This window comes from Carcharodon carcharias, chromosome 25, assembly GCF_017639515.1.
Source record: "Carcharodon carcharias isolate sCarCar2 chromosome 25, sCarCar2.pri, whole genome shotgun sequence".
In the NCBI taxonomy this organism is placed as follows: domain Eukaryota; kingdom Metazoa; phylum Chordata; class Chondrichthyes; order Lamniformes; family Lamnidae; genus Carcharodon; species Carcharodon carcharias.
The window spans coordinates 41,333,818-41,355,739 of NC_054491.1; the positions used below are offsets into that span (position 1 = coordinate 41,333,818).

General features: G+C 42.6%; 1 protein-coding gene across 3 annotated transcripts in view; it reads left to right on the plus strand.

Annotated features, from left to right (window-relative positions):
- The window catches only part of ets1 (v-ets avian erythroblastosis virus E26 oncogene homolog 1), a 96,697-nt gene extending 75,087 nt beyond the window's left edge, over positions 1 to 21,610 (plus strand). For all 3 annotated transcript variants that reach the window (XM_041174318.1, XM_041174319.1, XM_041174320.1), the window contains 3 exons: positions 2,764 to 3,024; positions 16,971 to 17,089; positions 20,591 to 21,610. In XM_041174318.1, the coding sequence (XP_041030252.1) occupies positions 2,764 to 3,024; positions 16,971 to 17,089; positions 20,591 to 20,806 (596 nt within the window). In that variant the 3' untranslated portion in view covers positions 20,807 to 21,610. The remainder of the gene's footprint in view (positions 1 to 2,763; positions 3,025 to 16,970; positions 17,090 to 20,590) is intronic.
- Positions 21,611 to 21,922: the final 312 nt, after the last annotated feature.

Sequence of the window (21,922 nt, forward strand, 5' to 3'; positions counted from 1 at the left end):
TGTTAATGGAATTCAGGTGCAGTTTGTTCAAAGTGGCAGAGTATTTTTGACTCCATTCTTCGACTGGAGTGGGGCTGTGAGCTGATTATCTTACATTTTAAAAATGATGGGCAGGAAAGATCAGCTGGCTCATCGAGTCTGCTCTACACCCCCTTCCCCCTTTCCTTCCTCCCTCGCACTCCTGGGAGGCAGAAACCCAGGGCCAAGAAGAGGGAAAAAGTACTGAAAATTCCTCTCTGATCCCTTTAGGTGATCGAAACCAAGTCAGCAGATCAAATGGCCCATGTATACTTCTTCTGTTTAACCTCTCACTTTTTATATGATGCGATCTCTCCCTCAGTCAGGAACTTGCCCAGCTCCCTCTTGAAGGCAATGCAGAGAGTCAGCACCCAGAAAATCAGGCAGCAATGTATTCCACAGGCTCCGTACCCCCCAGGAAAATAAGAGCTGCCCAACACCCAGTCCATTCCTACTCTTACGCAGTTTAATCTCATGTCCCCGGTACTCCCCATCACGTACATGGAACTGTTTTTACACCATTTAGAAAATCCAAACGAGCTTGCATTTTTATTTTATCGTATTGAATTTTTCAACATATCCCAAAGCACCTTACGTTCTTGAATTACTATTGCAGTCACTGTCACTCTGTAGATTGGGGTGGGGAACTTTATTCTTATCAAGGGCCAATCACACATGGACAAAACCAGCAGCCAAGTAAACAGTAGAGACCGGGGTGCCTCTACAGGGCTATCCCAGGACAGCTCTCAACCAAGCCTATCCAAGAGCATCACTGAAAGGAGTTTAAACTGAAGAGAGATTGGACTGGGAACGGTTCACTTTTTGCTCTTGTATCAGTTTTAGTCTTTAGCCTCTCAGTGTCGTTGCTGGTTTCAGTCCCATTCTCAGGTTGGTTCTCTGGGGTTTGGAGTTTTGAAATTAGTTTCCACCTCTGTTTAAAGTGAAGGAATCAAATAACCAACAAATGAACTACAGTAACACCATTTCTCAGACTGATTTGCCCACCCTTTTTAAAAGACTGGATATCGATTATTCAGAGAAGGGGACACTGTCCTCCTTGAATCTCCTGCCTGAACTGTTTGTGCTGTCCTTCCCCCAGTCTGGCTGCGCATTTTGACAAAATAGCCCCGCAGTGAGTGTTAACTTTTACTCAGCAAATGGTGGCGATGTAAGCATCATACGCACGTGATATATTTTTTTGAAATCTCCTGCGGGCCAGATGAGAGAGCGCAACAGGCCACATCCAACCACTGGGCTCGGGGTTCCCCACCTCTGCCGTGGACTAACATGACAATCATTCTGTGTACTAGCCTACTCGTGGACATTTAGGGATGGGTAAAATATGTTGGCCTTGCCATCGACACCCACATCCCTGTGAATGAATAAAAAAAAAACCTATGAGCAGCAAAGAGATGAAAGGTGGCATTCATTGGGAGAGGAATGTTGGGCAGGAAATTAGGAGAAAACCCTGTTCTGTTTTGGAAGATTATGCAATCTTGAACATCCAGCTGAACAGATGTGAGACCTCAATCTGTGGCAGTGCAGCAGTCTTTGCTGTGGCACTGAGATGTTGGCCTAATTGGCATGATCACAGTTGGACTTGGCTCTGGGTTGAATGGGAATTGTAGAATTTTGAAGCAGAGGAAGAGGCCATTTGGCCAATCATATATGTCCTTGTTCTCCGAAGGTCTACCCATGGTCCCATTTCCTTGACCTTTCCCTTAATTTTTTTATTTTAAATATATTCTACCCACACTCCCCACCCCGCCGCATAAAAGTGATCATGGATTCTGTTTCCGCCACTGTTTCTATTTCTGCTTGGATATTCCATATCCTAACAAACTGTGTAAAGAAAATGCTACTAAATCTTTGTCTTATCCTTCTGCCCATGATCTTAGGTTGAGCTACAGCTATTGATTCACTGGCCAGTGAAAATAATTTTTTCTCATTCATCTTATCAAAATCTCCTAATAATATGAACACTTCAGACAGATCTGTGAATCTTCCTACGTTGTAATAATGAGTCTCGAGTCTTGTTTCATACTTGAAGCCTCTAATACACAGGGTCCTGTTTTAAGCAGACAGAATGAACATGCACACGCATTGCATCTGTTTCAACTAAACAAAATAAGTGACAGCCATTCGCTGACTCATTCCTCAGAGCAATGCCTTGACCAATCAGGGTCAAGCTGCCTGGTTTAAATTTCAAACAATGCTTGGCAGTTAACTGTCAGCCACCATCACTGGTGCATTCTCCATGGCATCGACTCTACCAATTGAAGTTCACTTGCCAAGCAATCAGCACTCTCTTCTCATACAGTATAAATTGTTGTATTCCCCTTCTATTGGTATTCTTGCGAAGTTCCTGATGAGTGCAAGGCAAAAAACTTTGACATGTCTCTTTTCAGCAATATTCAAATCCTAATGTCATTTTAGTGAATCTCTTCTATATCATCACCATGATATCTGTCCTAAACTAAAGTGCCTGAAAGTGCTGCCAACTGACTCAAGCAGAGACTTATAGGCTTTCAGGATATGTTGCTAATTGAGTCGTGACCTGCAAGTATGGTTTAATTCTCAATTTAAGTCTGTGACTTCTAATTCCAAACTGAGGCATTTTGAAAGCCAGCTTACAGGGGAATTCCCTTTAACTTAAAATTGCTTTTTTGAGATTGGAGACAGAGATTTGCATCTCCAGGCACTCAGACTGTCTGGTGACCACTTGTCCTCATATTGCTTCTTTAGGTAAGCTTGGTGGTCAAGATTCCTTTGAAAGTGTCGACAGTTTTGACAGCTGTGACCGCTTGACACAATCATGGAGCAGCCAGTCCTCTTTCAGCAGCCTCCAGCGGGTGCCCTCTTATGACGGTTTTGACTCAGAGGATTACTCCAGCAACCTGCCCAATCACAAGCCCAAAGGGACATTCAAGGATTATGTCCGAGAACGAACTGACCTAAATAAGGACAAGCCGGTGATCCCTGCAGCTGCCCTGGCTGGATATACAGGTAAGGCCTGTCCTCTCTATCTGGGCTTATAGGGTGTGACCTGTGTACTGGATGGTACAACAACGGGAGTACCAGCTGGAGAGATTATGAAGTTTGCATGCAAATCTGGATAGCTTGATGAGATGTGGATCAGGTCAAAGTCCTGGTTCATGCTTGGAAGTGGATGCTCTTCTCTAGTTTTCACAAATATGTGTCTTTTTCAGAAATAAATAAAGAATTGCATTCATAAAACAGCTTTCACATCCTCAGGGCATACCAAAACCCTTGTGAAGTGTAGTCACTCTTTAATGTAGGATATGCAGCAGTCAACTTGCACACAGCAAGCTCCCCAAGCAGCAATAAGGTAATGATCAAATAAGAGCATTTTAGCGTGTTGAGGGATAAAGGTTGGCCAGAATTCCCTTCCATTTCTTTCATGGGATCTTGCTTTCCACCTCATATTTCAGACAGTGCTTCGGTTTAATGTTCCATTCAAAAGATGACAACTCTGACAATGCAGCACCCCCTCAGTACTGTACTGAAGTGTCGGCCTTGATTCTGAGCCCTAGTCTCTGGAAGGGGGATTAAATCTATGACCATCTGATTCAGAAGAGACAGTGCTACCATTGAGCCATGCCTAATATTAGTAGCATTGAGGAGTTGGTCAGGGAACAGAGATAAAAAGAAATATAAGGTTGGGTGCTGCAGGACATTGGACAGAGTATCAAAGAGTCTGCACAAGCAACTCAGTGGTGAACTTCTAGCCTCTCACCATTGAGTTAAGACAAGGTTAGCTGGAAAGTAAAGTTCTACAGCCCACTGTCCAGCTTGCTAGCCTTTCTGCATTGTGTGAGTAGTGGATCCTTCTCTGCTGCTGTCATTATGTAACTGAACTACCTTGGGATTTGCTCAATTAATGTTCCAGAGAGATTCTACAGTGACACACAGTAGTTATTTCTGGATCAGCCTCTGTACATCAAGAGTTACTGAAACCTCCGGTTGGGCTGAGTATCCAGTTGGGATGGAGATAAAATGGCATAAAAGCAGCATTATAATTCAAAACACAGGGCAGCTGTTTCCTTTGATGGTCTCTATGTCCACCTCATTTACATTATAGCTAAATCCTGGGCTGCCTTTGATCGCAACTTCACTTTTTAATTCATTCTGAAGAAGTGGGTGTCACTTGCAAGGCTGACATTTAGTGCTCATCCCTAGTTGCTCAGAGCAGGTGCTGGTGTCAGACCAACTTCTTGAACCACTGCAAGAGGTTTGATACAACTTGCTAGGCCACTTCAAAGGGCAGTTAAGAGTCAACCACATTTGTGTGTGACGAGAATCATGATAAAAGGATGGCAGGTTTATTTCCCTAAAGAACATTAATGGACCAATTGGGTCTTTAGGACAATCCAACAGCTTTATGGTCACGTTTACTTTGACCCACTCACTTTTAAATCAAATTCTGAAACTGCCAATGGTAGGATTTGAATTTACACCCTTAGGCTTACTGGTCTGGTAATGTAACCACTTTGTTGTTACACAAATGAGCCTTAAAATAACATGAAGCTGAAAAAAAATCCATTTAGAAGCATGTGGTAATGTATAAATTAATGCCTGGTTCACAACCGGTTAAGGCTTTGTCTTAAAAAATCTTGAGCTGATCATTTTAAACAGGAAAAGGTTGCTCCTGCTTGAACCCTCCTGCTTGACTTTTGATTTGACTTTGAACCTCGTCTCAAGCACATGCTGTGCGCTTATTTTGATAGTTTGAAGTCAAACCTGAGCAAATGCTGAAGATTTAATGTACATCGCGGCAGTTAGTAATGTGTGCTTGTTATTGATCATCTGTGGTTAGCACTATGGTGAAGAGAGATTAGAGATTAGAGATGGGGAGCAAAGGTCTTGTTGGGGCCCAACGTAGCTACAAGTACTAGAGACTGAATTCCCTTTTAAACTTGGATTTTCCCGTCTAGTTTAGCCCACCACCAATTATAACACATTAGCAGGTGTACTGCAAAGAGACAATTTAAAAATTAGTTTGTTTTTTTCTCACCTCCTTTGGTTGTCATGGAAACCTCAACCCTTTAGTAGAAGTAGGTCAGTTTGTGGAGACTGATAGAATCACACTAATAAGGTTTTTTTTTTAAATAAAGAAAGTGAAAGACACAGAATTATATGTTTGCTTTGGAAGTTGCCTCGCCCTGAGTCTCGACTCTGACTGAGGTGTTCTTTAATATCTGGGCCTATTGAAGGTGTATTTGCCTACTCTTCACGCTTTTCCTTCCCAATGGACACATTTACAGGCATTTTCCTGTTTATTTTCGGGGTGCTGCAGCACATTTGCCAATTTAGAACACATTTTAGTCCAAGGGAAGTTGCAAGATCAATTCTCAGCTTGCCCCTAATGCTGAGGGTAGGCTATATTGAGGGGCAGGATGGGTAGTAGTGCTGGTTGTTAGGAGCCTGAGTGAAATGTATTTGGGACACCCTCAACCTAGCCCCTCGTCTACATGGTTCCTAAAATTGACTATATCCTCAACTCATTTGATGTGCATATGCAGACACCTTTTAAGAGCCAGGACCTACAGGGCTACAGACCAAATGCTGGAAAGTGGGATTAGGCTAGGTGACACGTTTTTGGCCTGTGCAGACACGATGGGCCAAGTGGCCTCTTTCTGTGCCATAAATCTTCCATGATTCTATCAAAACGACCCAAAATTCTATCCTCACTGGTGCTAAAATGGCATTCACTCTCAAAAGAGACGAAGAGATAGTTGATGTGAGTCAAGGCGATGTTACACTGGTGATGTAGTGCACTGCTGATGGACTGTGGTTAAACCACATTATTGGGGCCAACTGTGGGTTGACACTGCTGTGCTTAATCTGGAAATCAGAAAGATAAAAACAGTTCCAGCTGACTCTCTTTGTTAAAAGAGCCACTGAATCCCACTGAGAGAAAGGTGCAGGGTCTGCTGGTCTACAGTGATACTTCGCCTGTTACCCTGCCTGCTCAACGGGCACTGAGATACTTTCATAATGAACAACAGCTCAGGTGATTGCATGCTTCACTGTGCTAGTAACAGTCACCCAAATCTTTATCTGTAATAAAATAGAACCCAGTATTGTCACAGATGAGTCAGAGACCAGTGGTCCTGGGTTGAGGGTTAGTAGTAATGTGAAGGCAGAAGAGAGGTTTTAGATTTGGAGACCTCCCTATTATTTTTGATTGATCCTCTTTTCTGTGTTCTGAAATACGATGAATGGCCATTCGCTGGAATTGAGACTGAAGATACTTTTTCAATTCATTTGTTGACTTGTTTGGTTAATGCAGCATTGGGTGTAGAAAAGTTTCAGTCATCATTTGTCAGATAATCTCAGCAGTGATGAGAGAACTGCAATTGGCTTTGAGCTGGAGAAGTGGGGAAAAGAAATTTCGAGCTCTCCCTTCAATTCAGTCAAGGCAAGTGTGTGGTTCTGGCATGAGGTCAATGTTGAGCTTGGATGGGATGCCCTCAGCCTTTGAATAGGCCACTGAATAAAATATGACAGTGGAGATCTTGTGGTGCAATGAGTAGAACACCTGCCTCTGAGCTAGAAGCTCCGGGTTCAAGTCCCACTCCAGGACTTGATGGTGAGTTCATAGTGTGGTCAAACAGGTTGCGCATCAACCTGTAGATCCTTCCAACATATGCCAATGGCAGACAGTAAGAGCGAGAGAGATTTCTGGTCCACCATGTGATGGAAAGAAATTGGACTCTTATCACTATTCATCACTCCATGCTACAACATGCATGTAAAAGCGTATGTTACCATAGCAATTTGGACTCCTTGGGGGTGCTGGTGTGGATCAGATTAGTGCCAACAGCATGGTGCTTGATCCCGTTTTTGGCTGGGGTGGAATTGAGACCTGCTTCCTTGCCCCACCTGTGGTGGTGATGGTGGCACTGTGAGCCAATCTGCCTTTGAACAGAGAACTCAAGAAGAAGATTAATCTGGAGCACATTACAATTGGGTGAGGTATTAGAAGCACCAAAAGTTATTGTCTTCACGACAGGAGATAAGAGAACTACTGCAGGAAAAGCAGCAGTCCTTTACTGTCCTCATGGGTTTTACTGAATGCTAGGTGGATGGTTAAAGGGAGAGGCCAGTGAGCTCACTTCTTTTGCTACAAACCTCATTGTAGCAGCTTTTTAGTTGTTTTAGGCACATTGTTGTGTTTGCCAGTCTAGGTAAGCAGGATCGCATTGTACTGTGGTCTTCTGGAACTGGTCTAAAGGCTGATTCTTGGGAAGGTCCATGTAAAATTAAGACTTGAGTGAAGATAGGCTGACCACAGCCAGACCTCTAGATTGGGAAGTGGGAAACAGTGTAATACATCAAAAGGGTATATTTTGGCTAATGTTAGCTTTAACAAATGAATTTTAGAGTATATCTGCAGCCAACCAGTCAGCTGAACAGAAATGGAAAGGAACCTCCCTTTGCAACATTCCTTATCTAAAATGGCGGCTGAATCGTCCTTTTTACCCCTCCCTCACCACTGGCATGCTGCACTATACTCTGATCAACAGGGCAGGATGCGCACTACTCCCATGCATGTACATGTTGAGTGACTCAGTGACTTCTCTGTCCATCCTGCTGGGTTGTCAGTGTTTGTGGCCTACCTGTCTGGTTCCCATCTCCAGGTGGCTGAATTCCTGATGTTTCATTGCGTGCTTGTCCTCCATCACATACCCCCCCATAGCAACCATTAGTCACCTAGCACATGCAGCCTTGTGGTGCTTTACCTTCCTAATCCAATTAAAACACAAATAGACAATTCATTGCTAATCCGAATGATCCTTGACTGTCCAACAGCCTGTTCCCTCTCCAATGTTTTATTACTATGAAACATGAAGTGTTCAAAGAAAATGAAAAAAGCACAATTTTTTAAATGTGCTTTTTCTCTCCAGTTGTTCCTGGCACTGTCTTGGAGTTTAATCCCCAGCTCCTGGAGATCCCAGTCCATGCCTGGAGGGTTAGCAACCTTACTTAACTGAAATCAAGGGTGTGCTGGACATACCCAGATGTTGAGGCTTGACAGAGTTATTGCTAAGCAGTTGTTTCCTCTGGCTGGTAAATCTAAACATGAGGCCACAGTCTCAAATTAAGGAGTCGGAGGACTGAGAGAAATAGAAATTTCTTAAATCAAATTTTTGGAATTCTGTACCCCAGCGAGTTGTGGTTGCTCACTTGTTGAGTATATTCAGACTGAGGTCAAACAATTCTTTTGGGTATTAAAAGAATTAAGGAATATGGCAATAGTGTGGGATCATACAGTTGAGGGAGGTTAGCCATGATTTTATTGGAATGACAGAACAGGCTTGAAGGTCCAAATATCCTACTCCGGCTCCTATTTCTTAGTCTCTTATTGCACTGTATTAAGCTGTTCACAGTTGTCCGTCCCTCTCCATTAGCCATATAATAGTGAAGTGAATGGATTTTTACTTCAAGGAGCAGCTACTTGAAGTGACATTGCTAATTTTAGAGAAAGTTTGTGTTGAATTTGAGACACTAATGAATTAACTGACCCAAACATATTTTGAGAAGCATTCCAGTAGCCAGTGGAGAGTGTCAAAACTTTTATTTTATCACTCTGAGTTATATCCAAACCCTGGTCCAAAGTTGAGGACATGAGGAATTATTTTCCAACAAGTGTTGTACTTTCAAGCTGGTATCAGCCATCCTTTCCTGGAAGACAAGCTCTTGAATATTCATTCAAACTGAATTGAATTTGAACACATACTGTGTGGTTTTGGCATTATTTTCTGGTTTAATTTGCTGTGTCTGTGAGTGTATTTATGCACTCCGATGTGTGTATGTATGCGTGTATGCGTTTGTGTACAAGTGTTAAAGAGATGGTATATATACTGTTTAACAGGCAGAGTGGTTCATATTTACACTTCCTTCAACCTTGCTATCAACAGTTACCTTAATTGCATGCAGGTCCCAGTGAGGTGCCACAAAGCGTTCCGGCTGATGGACAACGTTTCTATTCCCAGAACTGTAACTGAGGGCTAGAGTAGCTCTTAAGTATAAGAGTGCATCCTGATCCTCAGCTTGCATGTTCAATCACATTGTGGGGCTTGAAGAGAGAGTGTTGCCACTTGTGAGAAAGACCAAATTGAAAGGTCATCAATGTAAGATTGCTTTTACCAAGAAATCCAATCGGGACTTCGTTATCCATTGAAGGGTGGGAATGTGGAACTCGCTACCACAGTGGGTGCTTGAGGGGAATAGCACAGAAATACTGAAGGGGAAGCAGAATAAATTTATAAGGAAGAAGGGAATAGAAGGTTATGCTGATAGGGGTAGATGAGGAAGGATGAAAGGAGACTCAAGTGAAGCATAATATTAGTGTGGACTGGTTGGGGTGAATGTTCTGTTTCTGTTCAGCAATGTAACCCAATTTCAATTTACTGAACTTCATTGGGACTGTGACTAAGACGAAGGTTGTTGTGCTTCCTGATGTGTAAATAGGCCACCCACGAAGGCTTCATGCAAAAGACTGTTTGGTCTCGCAACATGGTGCACACCCACACAGTCACGTGTATGGTACAGCTGCCTACCAGTTCTCAGATGTGGTGCTGCCCTTGTTCTAGCAAGGCCTATGCTGGGGCTCAGGGTGCTGTGTATTGACACATGTCTAACCACACCATCAGCATAGAAAACATTGTGTGCTGCTCAATTGCAGCGCTCCACTCTGCAGCATTAGAATGTGGAAGTGTTTCACAACGGTGATATCATACCCGCTATTCACTTCACATTTATCACAGTCTCTGCTTCCAGCTGTGCAATGCACAGGAGGAGAGCAGCACTGTGTTTGTTCATTCTCAATTCAGTGAAACAATGTTAAAGGCTGCTTTTCACCAAATTATCACATAATACATTGCTAGCTACCCTGTTCAATGTGTTTTAATATAGGGCTATACTGTACAATGAACACCTTGATTTAGGGCCGTAGTGTGCAGAGTGTTCTAATATAAGGCCAAACTGTACCAAGAGTGTTCTAAAATAGGGCCATACAGGAGAGTGAGTGTTTTGAAATAAGGCTGGACAGGACAGTGGGTGCTCTGATATGGTGCAGTTCAGTGCAGTGAGTTTTCCAATAGAGTGCTATACTGTACAGAATGCTCTCCACAGCTGTATTGTTTAGTGGGTATTGGGCCATATTTCGTTGTGGCTGGGCATCAAATGACATTTGCTGTTAGTTAGACTGACTCTTACATGTTTAGGTTAAAAACTTTTTCAATGGCAAGTTGCTCAAAATGTGAGTTGATAATAACACAGTGAGGATACTGGGCATATAATTAATCAGATCGAAAGATTATGATCACAGATTCAGAATCACAGAATCATTACAGCACAGAAAGAGCCCATTCGGCCTACTGTTTATGCGCTGGCTCTCGAAATGAGCAGTTCACCTAGTGCTATTTCCATGCCATCTTCTCGTAACCCTGCACATTGTTCCTTTTCAGATAATAATACAACTCCCTCTTGAATACTTTGAAACTGCCTCCACTACATTCTCAGGCAGCACACTCCAGATCCTAACCACTCACTGCGTCAAAAAATTTCTCTTCATGTCTTCATTGCCCCCTTAAATTACCTAAAACCTGTTCCCCCATTTCCTTGATCCTTCCACCGGTGAGAACAGTTCTTTCCTAGCCACTCTATCCAGAGACCTCACAATTGCGAACACCTTCATCAAATTTCCTCCCAACCTTCTCCTCGCCAAGAATATTAACAGCACAAGTGTTAATTACAATGGGTGAACTCAATGTCAAATCAAATGCAGAAAGAGATATGAGGGAAAGGAAGATTAGATTGAGAGAGAAAAAATGGGGAAAGTAAAACAAAAATATTTTCATTTTATATTTGCGGTTTTAATAATAATCTCCAGCAACAATTAAAACTTGAAACAGTGAGACTCCTCACCTGTAATAGTTAATTTTCAGTGCCAGAGAGCTTAACTGGCAGCCATTGAGACTAATCACACTGTTAAAAGGGGACTTAGATTGAGATAAGACAAGTCAAGAACTTAGTTTATATTGGCTGTGCAAATACATCAACTTCACACTCTTCAATGTATTTGAATAGACAGTGAAGGAACATATTTGCAAACCTATTGCACAGCAATGTCTGAATTTCCTGTTAAGTCATGCATTTACTGTTGTTAATGTTGCTTCATTTTTCAATAAATAACAGAAGGCACCATTAGCCCCTCCCTTATTTTGACACTGTTGGTTTGCGTTATGTTTTTCCCTGCTGTTGTACCAGTGCACTACAAAGCACAAAAACTAAAATACAAACTTAACCCTCATACCCTGCAGTGATTGGCTGGTGAACCACTTCCTGATAGTTCGGCCACTCATTCCCTGAGTGAAGTTGTTTGTTAGAAGTGAGACCTGCTCAGTTCAGGAGTAAGAAGAAGTGGAAAAGCAATATTTATTGTAATTGCACAGATCTTGAGGCTGAATGTGGAGGCTTCTCTCACTATGGATACATGGACCTTGACAGTGTATTTATTTACTCATTCATTGGATGTGGGTGTCGCTGGCTAGGCTAAGATTTATCGCCCATCTCTAATTGCCCTTGAGAAGGTGGTGATGAGCTGCCTTCTTAAACTGCTGCAGTCCTTTTTCAAGAAGGCAGCTCACCACCACCTTCTCAAGGGCAATTAGGGATGGGCAATGAATGCTGACATAGCCAGCGAAGCTCAAATCCCGTAAATGAATTTAAAAAACAAATTGCTGAGGCACTACAAAGCATTGGACAGGGATTGGTGGAGGCATCATGACAGAACCCCCACACATTTTCTGTCAGTGCTCCACAGTTGTTCTCTTTGTGGATGACCCCTAAGGCACAGCAGCTGTGACTAAATGAGGAGAGCTTGGCATGTCCTGCATCTTCTGATGCTGCCTCTTTCTCCAACACCTGCTCACTTGTGATGTATGCCTAACTATCACCCTTGGCATTCCCACTGAGGTGTATGTACCTGAGCAAGTGAAGGGTGGGCATGATCCTGTTATGGTGCTTCCTCAGAGTGTGCAGTCTCCTCTGAGGATTCCTTAGTCTCCCCACAGCTCTGCTGCTGTATCACACTTGGATGATCAGTGAGAGATGAAAGGTATGATTAGAACTGCTGTGTGGAATGAATTCAAACTCTACATTACACATTTGGTCAATCTATTTTATCAGAATTGATATATTAGGAGGCTTGGGAAGTGAAAAGAATCAACAAATCTCTTATGTAGTGGCTTCTGCACTCTGACTCTTATCGTGTTTATGGTCTGTTCATGTGCCATTTCCAAACTCAGTGTCTGGACATTTAATAAACCTTTGGTTCATTGCCAACCCTCTTGTAATCTGGCCTTTTACACCAATAGTACCCTATTTCTTTCAATCGCTGATCTATTAAGATGAAGGTTGAACACATTTGAATGTTACTGCATCGCCCCAGCTTGCCAAGATTGCACATTTCAACCCTCACTGGCAACCATGCAGCACTGCCCATTGCTTATACATCTCAAAACTACCAGCTAAACAAGACAGAGTGCTTCAGTTAGCACCCTCTGTAGAACCAGGTTCCCCAAGAAAATTGGAGAGCAATCAGACCTCAGCCCTTCCGATGACCGGCACAGCCTTCACAACATTTCACGGAGCAGTCCCACTAATGTTTTGCCATCTAGGGGCACCCAGAGGGAAGAGGAACAGAGAAGGTAACAAATGATAAACTATTTTCCTTGTTTCATTGAGAAAGTGTCCTTTCAGCTTCTAAGGAGATGGGAAACCCATCTCCACTAAGCAGGCCCCTGACATCATAATTTCTTTCTGGGGGTGGGTGGTGATGGGATGGAATCAGGTCCGCCACTTCTGGAAGAAAGCCTGAGGCGGTAGTGAAGGTGGGCAGACGGTGAGGCTGGTAGGCCAGATGGCTTGCAGAGATTTGTTGATTCTTTTCACTCCCCTGACCTCCTAATATATCAATTCTGATTAAATAGATGTGAACAGCTACATACTGAATAAGTTGAACCCTTTTCACACAGCTTGCAAAAAGTGTCAACCAAAATCATTAATGGTATGAATGACATAAAGCTTGTATCCACTTTACACATCTTAATCTTGTGTAAATAAACACACCGGCATACAAAAAGCTCTTTAAAGAAAGAATAACTTATTACAAGGTAATACAGATGTCAAACAATTGCCTGTTGACAGCAAAGTGCATTAACTGTTCTCAGAGCTCAGCTAAGCAGTCATAATGAGGTCATCTGGCAACTGTATCAACAGAAGCAGTTCAAACAGATGGCTAGACATCTGTTTTATTTCCCAGATGGCTACTATGAATGTCACACTGATATACAGTGGTACTGTATAGCTGCCTTAGCAGTCAGACCTTGTCTGACTGTATTGTTGCAATCTATTGATTAACAAAATTCACATCCACATGGGCTAGTGAGGCAAAAAAGTCACTCCAGCTCCTCAACCCTTATTGTAACTGGTGACCATTGGTGGCCTATTTGTGTGTGTGTGTGTTTGTGTGGTGTGTGTGTGCATCTCTCTCGCTCTGAGTTTGTGTGTATTATCTGTGTGAGTGAGGGTGCGTATATATGTGTCATTGTATCTGTGTGCTTGTGCACGTTTGTGTGTGTGTGTGTGCACGTGTGTGTGCGAGCATGTGTGTGTATTTACCAGCTGAGGACAGAGTTGCCTCAAAGATACCCCTTAAGTGCCTGCATCAGCTTCTTTGAATGTGAAAGCTGCTGATTTGCCTTTGATTGAAGCTGGGCCTCTCATGGAATATCAGGAATGGAAGAACAAAAGTTAGATGGGGTATTAAAAGAACGTCAGCCATGCCCTGACCATAAACCTGATCAATGGGTTAATGCAGTAGAAATTAATACATAGAAGTAGGATATTGCAACCCAACCATTGCATGTTGGCACTCACCTTCCTCACAAATAGTAGCCTAATGCCAGGTTCCCACCCTGCCCTCATTTCTCTTTACACCCCCCTTTCCTTCAACCACCTTTCTAACCTGTTCTTAAATGGTGTCACAGTTTCGGTTCAATCACTAACTCTGGTAGTGTAATGCACACCCACTCACTGCCCTAAATCCCTCACATTTAATAGTACGTAGTATGTCCCTTATGTTCCAGAACTCCTGAATCACTGAAAACAGTTTGTTTTTATCTACTCTGTACCAGCCTTTCATAAATTGCAATAGCTCTTCCAAATAACCACTTAATCCCTTCTGATCTAATGAAAACAACCCCAACAACTGGTGCTGTCAGGTTTAGTTAAAGATGGAGCAATAAGGATGTATCATTCTTCAGGTTGGAGCATGAGTGGAGTTGAAGAGCGTGTTGCTGGGAGTTACAGCCTATGATTTAAGGCTCTTAATGACTGTTTCTTGGCTGCAAAGTTTGGCGGCACTTGCCTCGAGCTACCCTTGCTGCTTGCTCACATTCTTGCAGAGTTGGATCATCACTGCCATAAAAGGGTTTGTTAATGAAATCAGCAGAAAAATAGAGAGACCTAAAGAGTCCAGAACTGTCACCTCATCTCAGATGGAAACACTGACAGAGTGTCTGTGTGTGATTATCTGTGCTGCATTTCACAGTCCCATCAATGCTCTGCCTTGTTCCCAATTGGGAGCAGAGAGACACTAATGCTCAGTTTCCACATTCTAATAAACTGATGCCATCGTACATCTGTGAGTTCTGCTTAAATTTTTCTGCATGAACTTTTTATTTTGGGTGAAGGGGGATTTTGCTCAGCAGACACTGCCCTCATTGTGGGAAAGTTTTTGCATGTGATCCCTGGTGTAAGCTCTATTCTTAGGTTGTTCGCAGGAAAGGGCAGGGTTAATGCAGTGTGAAGCCTGTGTGCCTCCTGTGAGGCTTCCCCATAGTTAGCTGACTATTGGAGATGAGTGAGTTGGTGGATGACTTTGAATTTTTTCCTAGGGTATCAACTTTGGCCCAGTGGTAGAACTCTTATCTCTGAGTAAGAGGTTGTGGATTCAAGTCCCCCTCCAGAGACTCGGTGCAGCACTCCAGTGCAATGCTGAGGGAGTGCTGCATTATCAGAAATGCCATCCTTTGAATGAGATGTTAAACCAAGGCCCCATTTGCCTTCTAAGGTAAAAGATCCCATGGCGTTATTTCGAAGAAGCGCAAGGAAGTTATCCCTGGTGTCCTGGCCAATATTTATCTCTCAACCAAGAGATTATCTATTCATTATCTCATTGGTGTTTGGGGGGACCTGCTTTGTGCAAATTGGCTGCCATGTTCCATGACAACAGTGATTTCACTTCAAAAAGCACTTCTTTGACTGTGTAGCTCTTTGGCAAGTTTAGCAGGTCCTGAGATGGTGAAAGATGAAAAGTGCGTCTTTCCTTTATACTAAAGTGCAAAATCCCATGTTAGTGGATAGTCAATCAGATCTTTAATCAGGACTTCCATTGCTGAGTGAGTGAGCACTGGTGGAGAATGTGTGGCATAGGTATAGTGGGTAGAACAATCCCTTTGAGTTACAGGGGCTGACTTTCAATTTGACAATGCTGCAAATTTGCTTCCCCTCACCAACTCACCCCCATGCCTCCCCTTCCCCTCTCCATCCCCTACCCCCAGTCAGCCTCTTGACACACAACCTCCTGAAAAAAAACTAACCGGTGTAAACCTACCTAATTTATCCAAAGGAAAATGTTGTTTCCCTGGTTTGGGTTTTGAGAGTTCCGGTTGTGTAAAATTTGCCCCTCTCTCTAGGTTAATATGATCAGACGTCAGAAATGGGCTGTGATGGGTGGATAAACAGTGGTATTGCGTAGCCAGGCTGCTGACGTTGCCCCTACAAGTTGCTCAGCAGAGCAGGGGAACCCCCTTCAGGGCTCATTGTTCCACTTACAAAGTTCAGCTGCCTGAGGTATGGGTTTAAAGGTTGTTTGTCAATGATGAGTGATTACAATAATCACCCATTGTGCTGCAGTTAGAGCTCCTTTCAGCTTGGAGGTTTTTGCTGATCTCTTCACACAAGCTGGGCACCGTCTCTTACCCAAGACCCTAGGCAGGGCCTCTGCCAACTGACTGAATGTATAAGGAGACAGAATTCAGTTTTCTGCTATAATCAAAATGCTGCGGTTGCTGGAAATCCGAAATAAAAACTGAAAAGTTTGGAAAAATCAACTTGTCTGGCAACATCTGTAGAGAGAAGAAACAGAGTTAATGTGTCAAGTCCGTATGACTCTTCTTCAGAGCAGTTTTCTGCGGTTGATGTTCCAATGTTATGTATACTTCAGCCTCCATTCTGCCTCTCAGCCCCAATGCATACATGGAATTGCAGCAGGTCTTAAATAGATTTTCACACCAGATCAATGGCAAGTGTTCACACTTTTTAGATAGTTATTATGTTTCAACATGATGCAGATCGACACAATTAACCCTGTTTCATTTCCCTTTGAATGACGCATTAGTTGGAACCTGTAATGTTGTGAATCTCTTCTGCTAGTGAGATTACCTGGAAGCTCCCCCTCTTCCCTATTACCTTGCTTTATGCCCACTTTTCCTATACCCTCCTCGTCCTCTTTCTCACCCGTTCTGTTTCATGTGCCCTCTTTCCCCTCCTACACTTCCCTCTCTCCACTTTTCCCCTTCCTGTCTTTCCCCCTCCACTCTGCTCTTGCAACATCCCCCCTTCCCTGTGTCATCCAGTTTTTCCTTTGATGCGAGTGTGCAGGTGGTGAGTAGTATATAAGCATTTTCTTTTGCTCTAAGATGATTGAGATGCTGAAGTTTTTACACCCAGTTAGGCTAAGATTTATGCGTGTGTGCCTTCCTGTCAGCAGCACAGGCTACTGAAGTAGAACCTAAACTCTGTGATCTCTCTGGGATCTTTAAATGAACATCCTACTCTCTCTCTCTCTGTGACAGGAAGTGGACCCATCCAGTTGTGGCAGTTTTTGCTGGAGCTTTTGACAGACAAATCTTGCCAGTCGTTTATCAGTTGGACGGGTGATGGCTGGGAGTTTAAACTGGCGGATCCTGATGAGGTAAGGGCGTGATGACATTGAGTTTGTTATGAACATCGGCCAATTGTCAACATTTCATGGTTTCATGGGTTTTGTGACATGTCCTTAAATTCCTACACAGACTGCAGGTTCATATCACAGAGCCCAGGGACAGAGGTCTAGCTACCAGATGCTCAGTCATTGGGACCATGTAATTGTTAATCTTATTTTTTCATTCTTTCATGGGATATGGGCATCACTGGCTGGGCCAGCATTTATTGCCCATTTCTAATTGCCTTGGGGAAGGTGGTGAGCTGCCCTTTTGAACCGCTGGAGTCCATGTGGTGTAGGTACACCCACAGTGCTGTTAGGGAGGGAGTTCCAGAATTTTGACCCAGCAACAGTGAAGGAACAGCGATATATTTCCAAGTCAGATTGTGAGTGACTTGGAGGAAAACTTGCAGGTGGTAGTGTTCCAATGAGTCTGCTGCCCTTGTCCTTCTAGATGGTAGTGGCCGTGGGTTTGGAGGGTGTCGTCAAAGGAGGCTTGGTGAATTTCTGCAGTGCATCTTGTAGATGGTACACACTGCTGCTACAGTGCAATGGTGATGGAGGGAGTGGATGTTGAAGGTGGTGGATGTGGTGCCAATCAAGCGGGCTACTTTGTCCTGGATGGCGCCAATCCTTCCAAGTTTTGTTGGAGCTGCACTCATCTAGGCAAGTGGGGAGAGTATTCCAAAACACTCCTGACTTGTGCCTTGTAGATGATGGACAGGCTTTGGGGAGTCAGGAGGTGAATTACTCACTGTAGGATGCCTAGCCTCTGACCTGCTCTTGTAGCCACAGTGTATCAATGGCTAGTCCTGTTAAATTTCTGGCTAATGGTAACCCCCAGGATGTTGATAGTGGTAGGGAGTGGGAGAGTGTGGGGGGTTGGGGGATGGGGGCGTTCAACAATGGTAATGCTACTTTCAAGATTAACCCTCTGTTGCCCTTGAGTGCAGAGCTTCATTTGAAATTTTTGAAATAACCTACTAATTTGTCAGCCAAGGTTTTAATTATTTCCTTTTTGTGATAGCATTCTAGTTCTGAATAATATTAGGCCTGGTATTTCATGACAGTAAGACAACATTTGAGTCAGTTAATCTTGTTGCTGTGTTCTGCAAGCATAATAGCTGCAGTCCTGGCCTTGTTGTCCCTCAATGTCCCCATCATATGGATTTATTGTCATTACATAATTGCCCAGATCAATTTGAGATCTGGGTACTTGAGATGGTTGGAGTTCCTTTGCATTTTGCATTTGGAACTTCAGATCCGCAGGAGCCTTCCTGTCATCCAGAGAATGGTAAGGGCCTCTCAGACTTGGTATTAGTGCAGCTGGTGGATTACTTAGGCTTTTCTGAAAGCTTGTAAGAACTTGCTTAGAATTCCGAGTCTCCACACTCTAATTAGTAATCAAAGCACCTCTTTTCTCTGTGCTGTCGTTGCTGGAGAAGGACTCCTAAGTGAATTTGGCCGGAATTTTCTGGCTTCACCATGGCAGGAATTGCCGTGGAGAATGCGGCAGGGCAGGCAAAAGTCCATTGACCTTCTACAAGACCGGAAGATCTCGGCCTTTATTGTTGGTCTGTAGGAGTTCATCATGCCTTCGTTAGCCTGAAAGCAGCAATGTGATTGGACAAGGTTCCATTCAATGGCAATCAGTGGCCTGACTCACTCAAGAGACATGACCCTGGTTCATAAATATTTGTTGGCCTAATGGTTGTGGTGCTGTTGCAAAGCTTCACCCAATGTAGATTCCTGAGGAGTGTGAGCACTGGCTTTTTGTTTTCCCTCTGTGTTGCTCCATTCCAACTCGATTAGAATTCTTCCAAGATGAACAAATGCAACGCAGACCACCACTGATACTGGGACCTTGCCAGTCTCCATGGCTCAACCATATTGAACAAGTACTCTTCCCAATTGAAGGGATAGCATGGCTATAAGCATCAAATTGTGAGGATTAGGTTCCCTTGAGTTTGGAAGATTGCAAAAATAATAGCGTTGTTTAAAATAATAAAGGTATTTAATATATATGGAGAAGCTATTTCCTCTGCTGGGGAATCCAGAATAAGGCAGCACAATCTTAAAAAAAGTTAGGCTGTTCAGGAGGGGAATGGTAGAAATATGGAGCTCTCTCCCTCAAAAGAATAGGTCAGTTGAAATTTGCAAGACTGCTACCAAAATATTTTTATTCGGGAGCGCTAGCAAGGGATATGGAACAAGCATGGATAAATGGAGCTGAGATATAGATCAGAATGACAAAACAGGCCTTAAGGGTTGAATGGGCCATTCCATGTGTTCATGTTCTTCTATTCTGCTTGGGTACTGGGGATGCTACCATTCCAGAGTCTACAGTACCTGTTACAGTACCTAGAGTCTACAGTACCTGTTAGCTGTTTGTACTCTCCACAATAGAATCATAGGATGGAATTTTACGCCAGCGGGATTTTACGGTCCCTCCGAAACCAATGGATTTTGACCGGCTCGCCGCATTTTACAGCCCCGCCTCCACCGTGATGGGCCGTAAAATTCCCCCCATAGAATCTTACAGAACAGAAAGTGGCCATTCAGCCTATTGTGTTTGTGCTGGTACTTTAAAAGAACCATCAAATTAGTCCCCCTCTCCTGCTCTTTTCCCATAATCCTGTAACATTTTTTTCTCAAGTATTTAGCCAATTACTTTTTGCAAGTTACTATTGAAAGTGCTTCCATTAGCATTCAAATGCATTGCAGATTGCAACAACTTACCCTTCAACATTTGAAATCAAATGACGGAATCATTTCATATAAGTGAAACAATCAGACCAGCAAATAATTATTTTGGCAGAGTTCTCATGATGGTTAAGTGTTTATGAAATGAAATAGAAAGACATGTGAAAATCGTTTAGTAGTGAATTAGGTCATCATATTGTCTATGTACTGGACCCAATTCGATGCAGGAAGGTGACTGTTTCTTGGTATTAAAAGGTCATCTTCTCAGCAAATGTTAAACTTCTTGGTTATACCACAATTGGAGTATTGTGTACAGTTTTCATATTGTTTTAAAGATTTAGGGCCACTGGAGAAGATGCAAAAAATATTTACAAGACTGATACCGGAACTGAGCGGTTATAACTGTCTGGAAAGCCTAAATAGTGACCTGGTAGAGGTCTTTAAACTTATGAAAAAGTTTCATGGGTAGATGTAAGGAGATGCTTCCATGAAAATTATAGGTGATAAAATGACCCCTAATAAATGCAGTGCTGGACTCAGGATATTTTTTTTTATCTAGAGTGTGCTTTGAATGTTTAACTTGCTACCATATGGAGTAATTGAGGCAAACAGCTAGATGCATTCAAGGAGAAGCAAGGCAAGTGCATAAGGGAGAAAAGGATAGAAGCCTATGTTGATCGGGTGAGATGAAATAAAGTGGGAAGAGGCTCACCTCTTCCTGTAGACCATTCGGGCTGAATGGCATGTTTCTGTACCATGTAATTCCATGAATGCCTCCTCCTTTTGCAGGTTGCCAGACGATGGGGGAAGAGGAAAAATAAGCCAAAGATGAACTATGAGAAGCTGAGCCGAGGCCTGCGTTATTATTATGACAAGAACATCATTCACAAAACAGCGGGCAAGCGTTACGTTTACCGGTTTGTTTGTGACCTTCAGAGCCTGCTGGGGTACACACCAGAGGAACTACACGCCATGCTCGATGTTAAACCAGATGCTGACGAATAAGGAGTACCTGCTTGTGGGACTGGATTCCAAGCGGTGCTCACACACACAACTTGTATATGGTTTGTTTGCTTAAGCTTCGTAGAGAAAGCCGAGAATCATCGCTTTGAAGATAGACATTTCAAAACAATGCACAGCTCTACAAGGCAAACAAAACCAGTTTCTTCTTAAAAAAAAAAATCGTTTTTATTTGTGTTTTTGGTTTTGTACCCTCTCGTTTTTCCTGCCATACTAGTGCAACAAACGGACTGTGCAAGGATTGTGAAGACCTAAAGCATTGTAGGATACAGGCACAGACACGCTGCCTGAAAGGAAAATCATCGCCATTGAAGGGCAGTTGCATGACTGTCTTAGGCAACTTGTCCATTGGCAGCCTTGGCCACATTGGTGGACTGAAATTAATGTATTAGGTAGTATACTATGTTACTTATTTGCCAGTATTTTTCTTTTAAGCTCATATCTAAATTGGTCTCAGTATTTGCAGTATTGTGTAGGAACCTTACCAGCTCTGATCTGATCAAGTGTTGAAGGTGGGAAGACCACATCAAGAATGATTCATTAAGAACCTGAAAGGGGGCTGCAATAGAGTGAAGTACTGAAAAACATCACATGATGTCAAGCCTGTTGGAATCTGTGTCTTGTCCTTTGTCCAGTGTGACAATCAGTGTGGTCCATTACAACATTTTATTTTCTTACATAGACAATAATGAACTACAAAGAGACAGGAAATGAGATGCTCTGAAGCACTATGGTTGTTATCTGATACTATGTAACACAACTACATATATATATATATATAAATATATCTGTGTATATATATATATATATATATATATAAATATATGTATATATATATATATATGCATGTATATATATATAATATATGTATATATATATATATTATATGCATGTATGTATATATATATATATATAATATATGTATGTATATATATATAATATATGTATGTGTATATATATATATATATATATATATGTATGTATATATATATATATATATATATATATGGAATCTGTATTATTATATATTCTGTGCAACGAGGCCACTTCTGGGAACGTGTTTTTAAAAAGCTACATAGGTAAGTAGATTGAACACTGGTC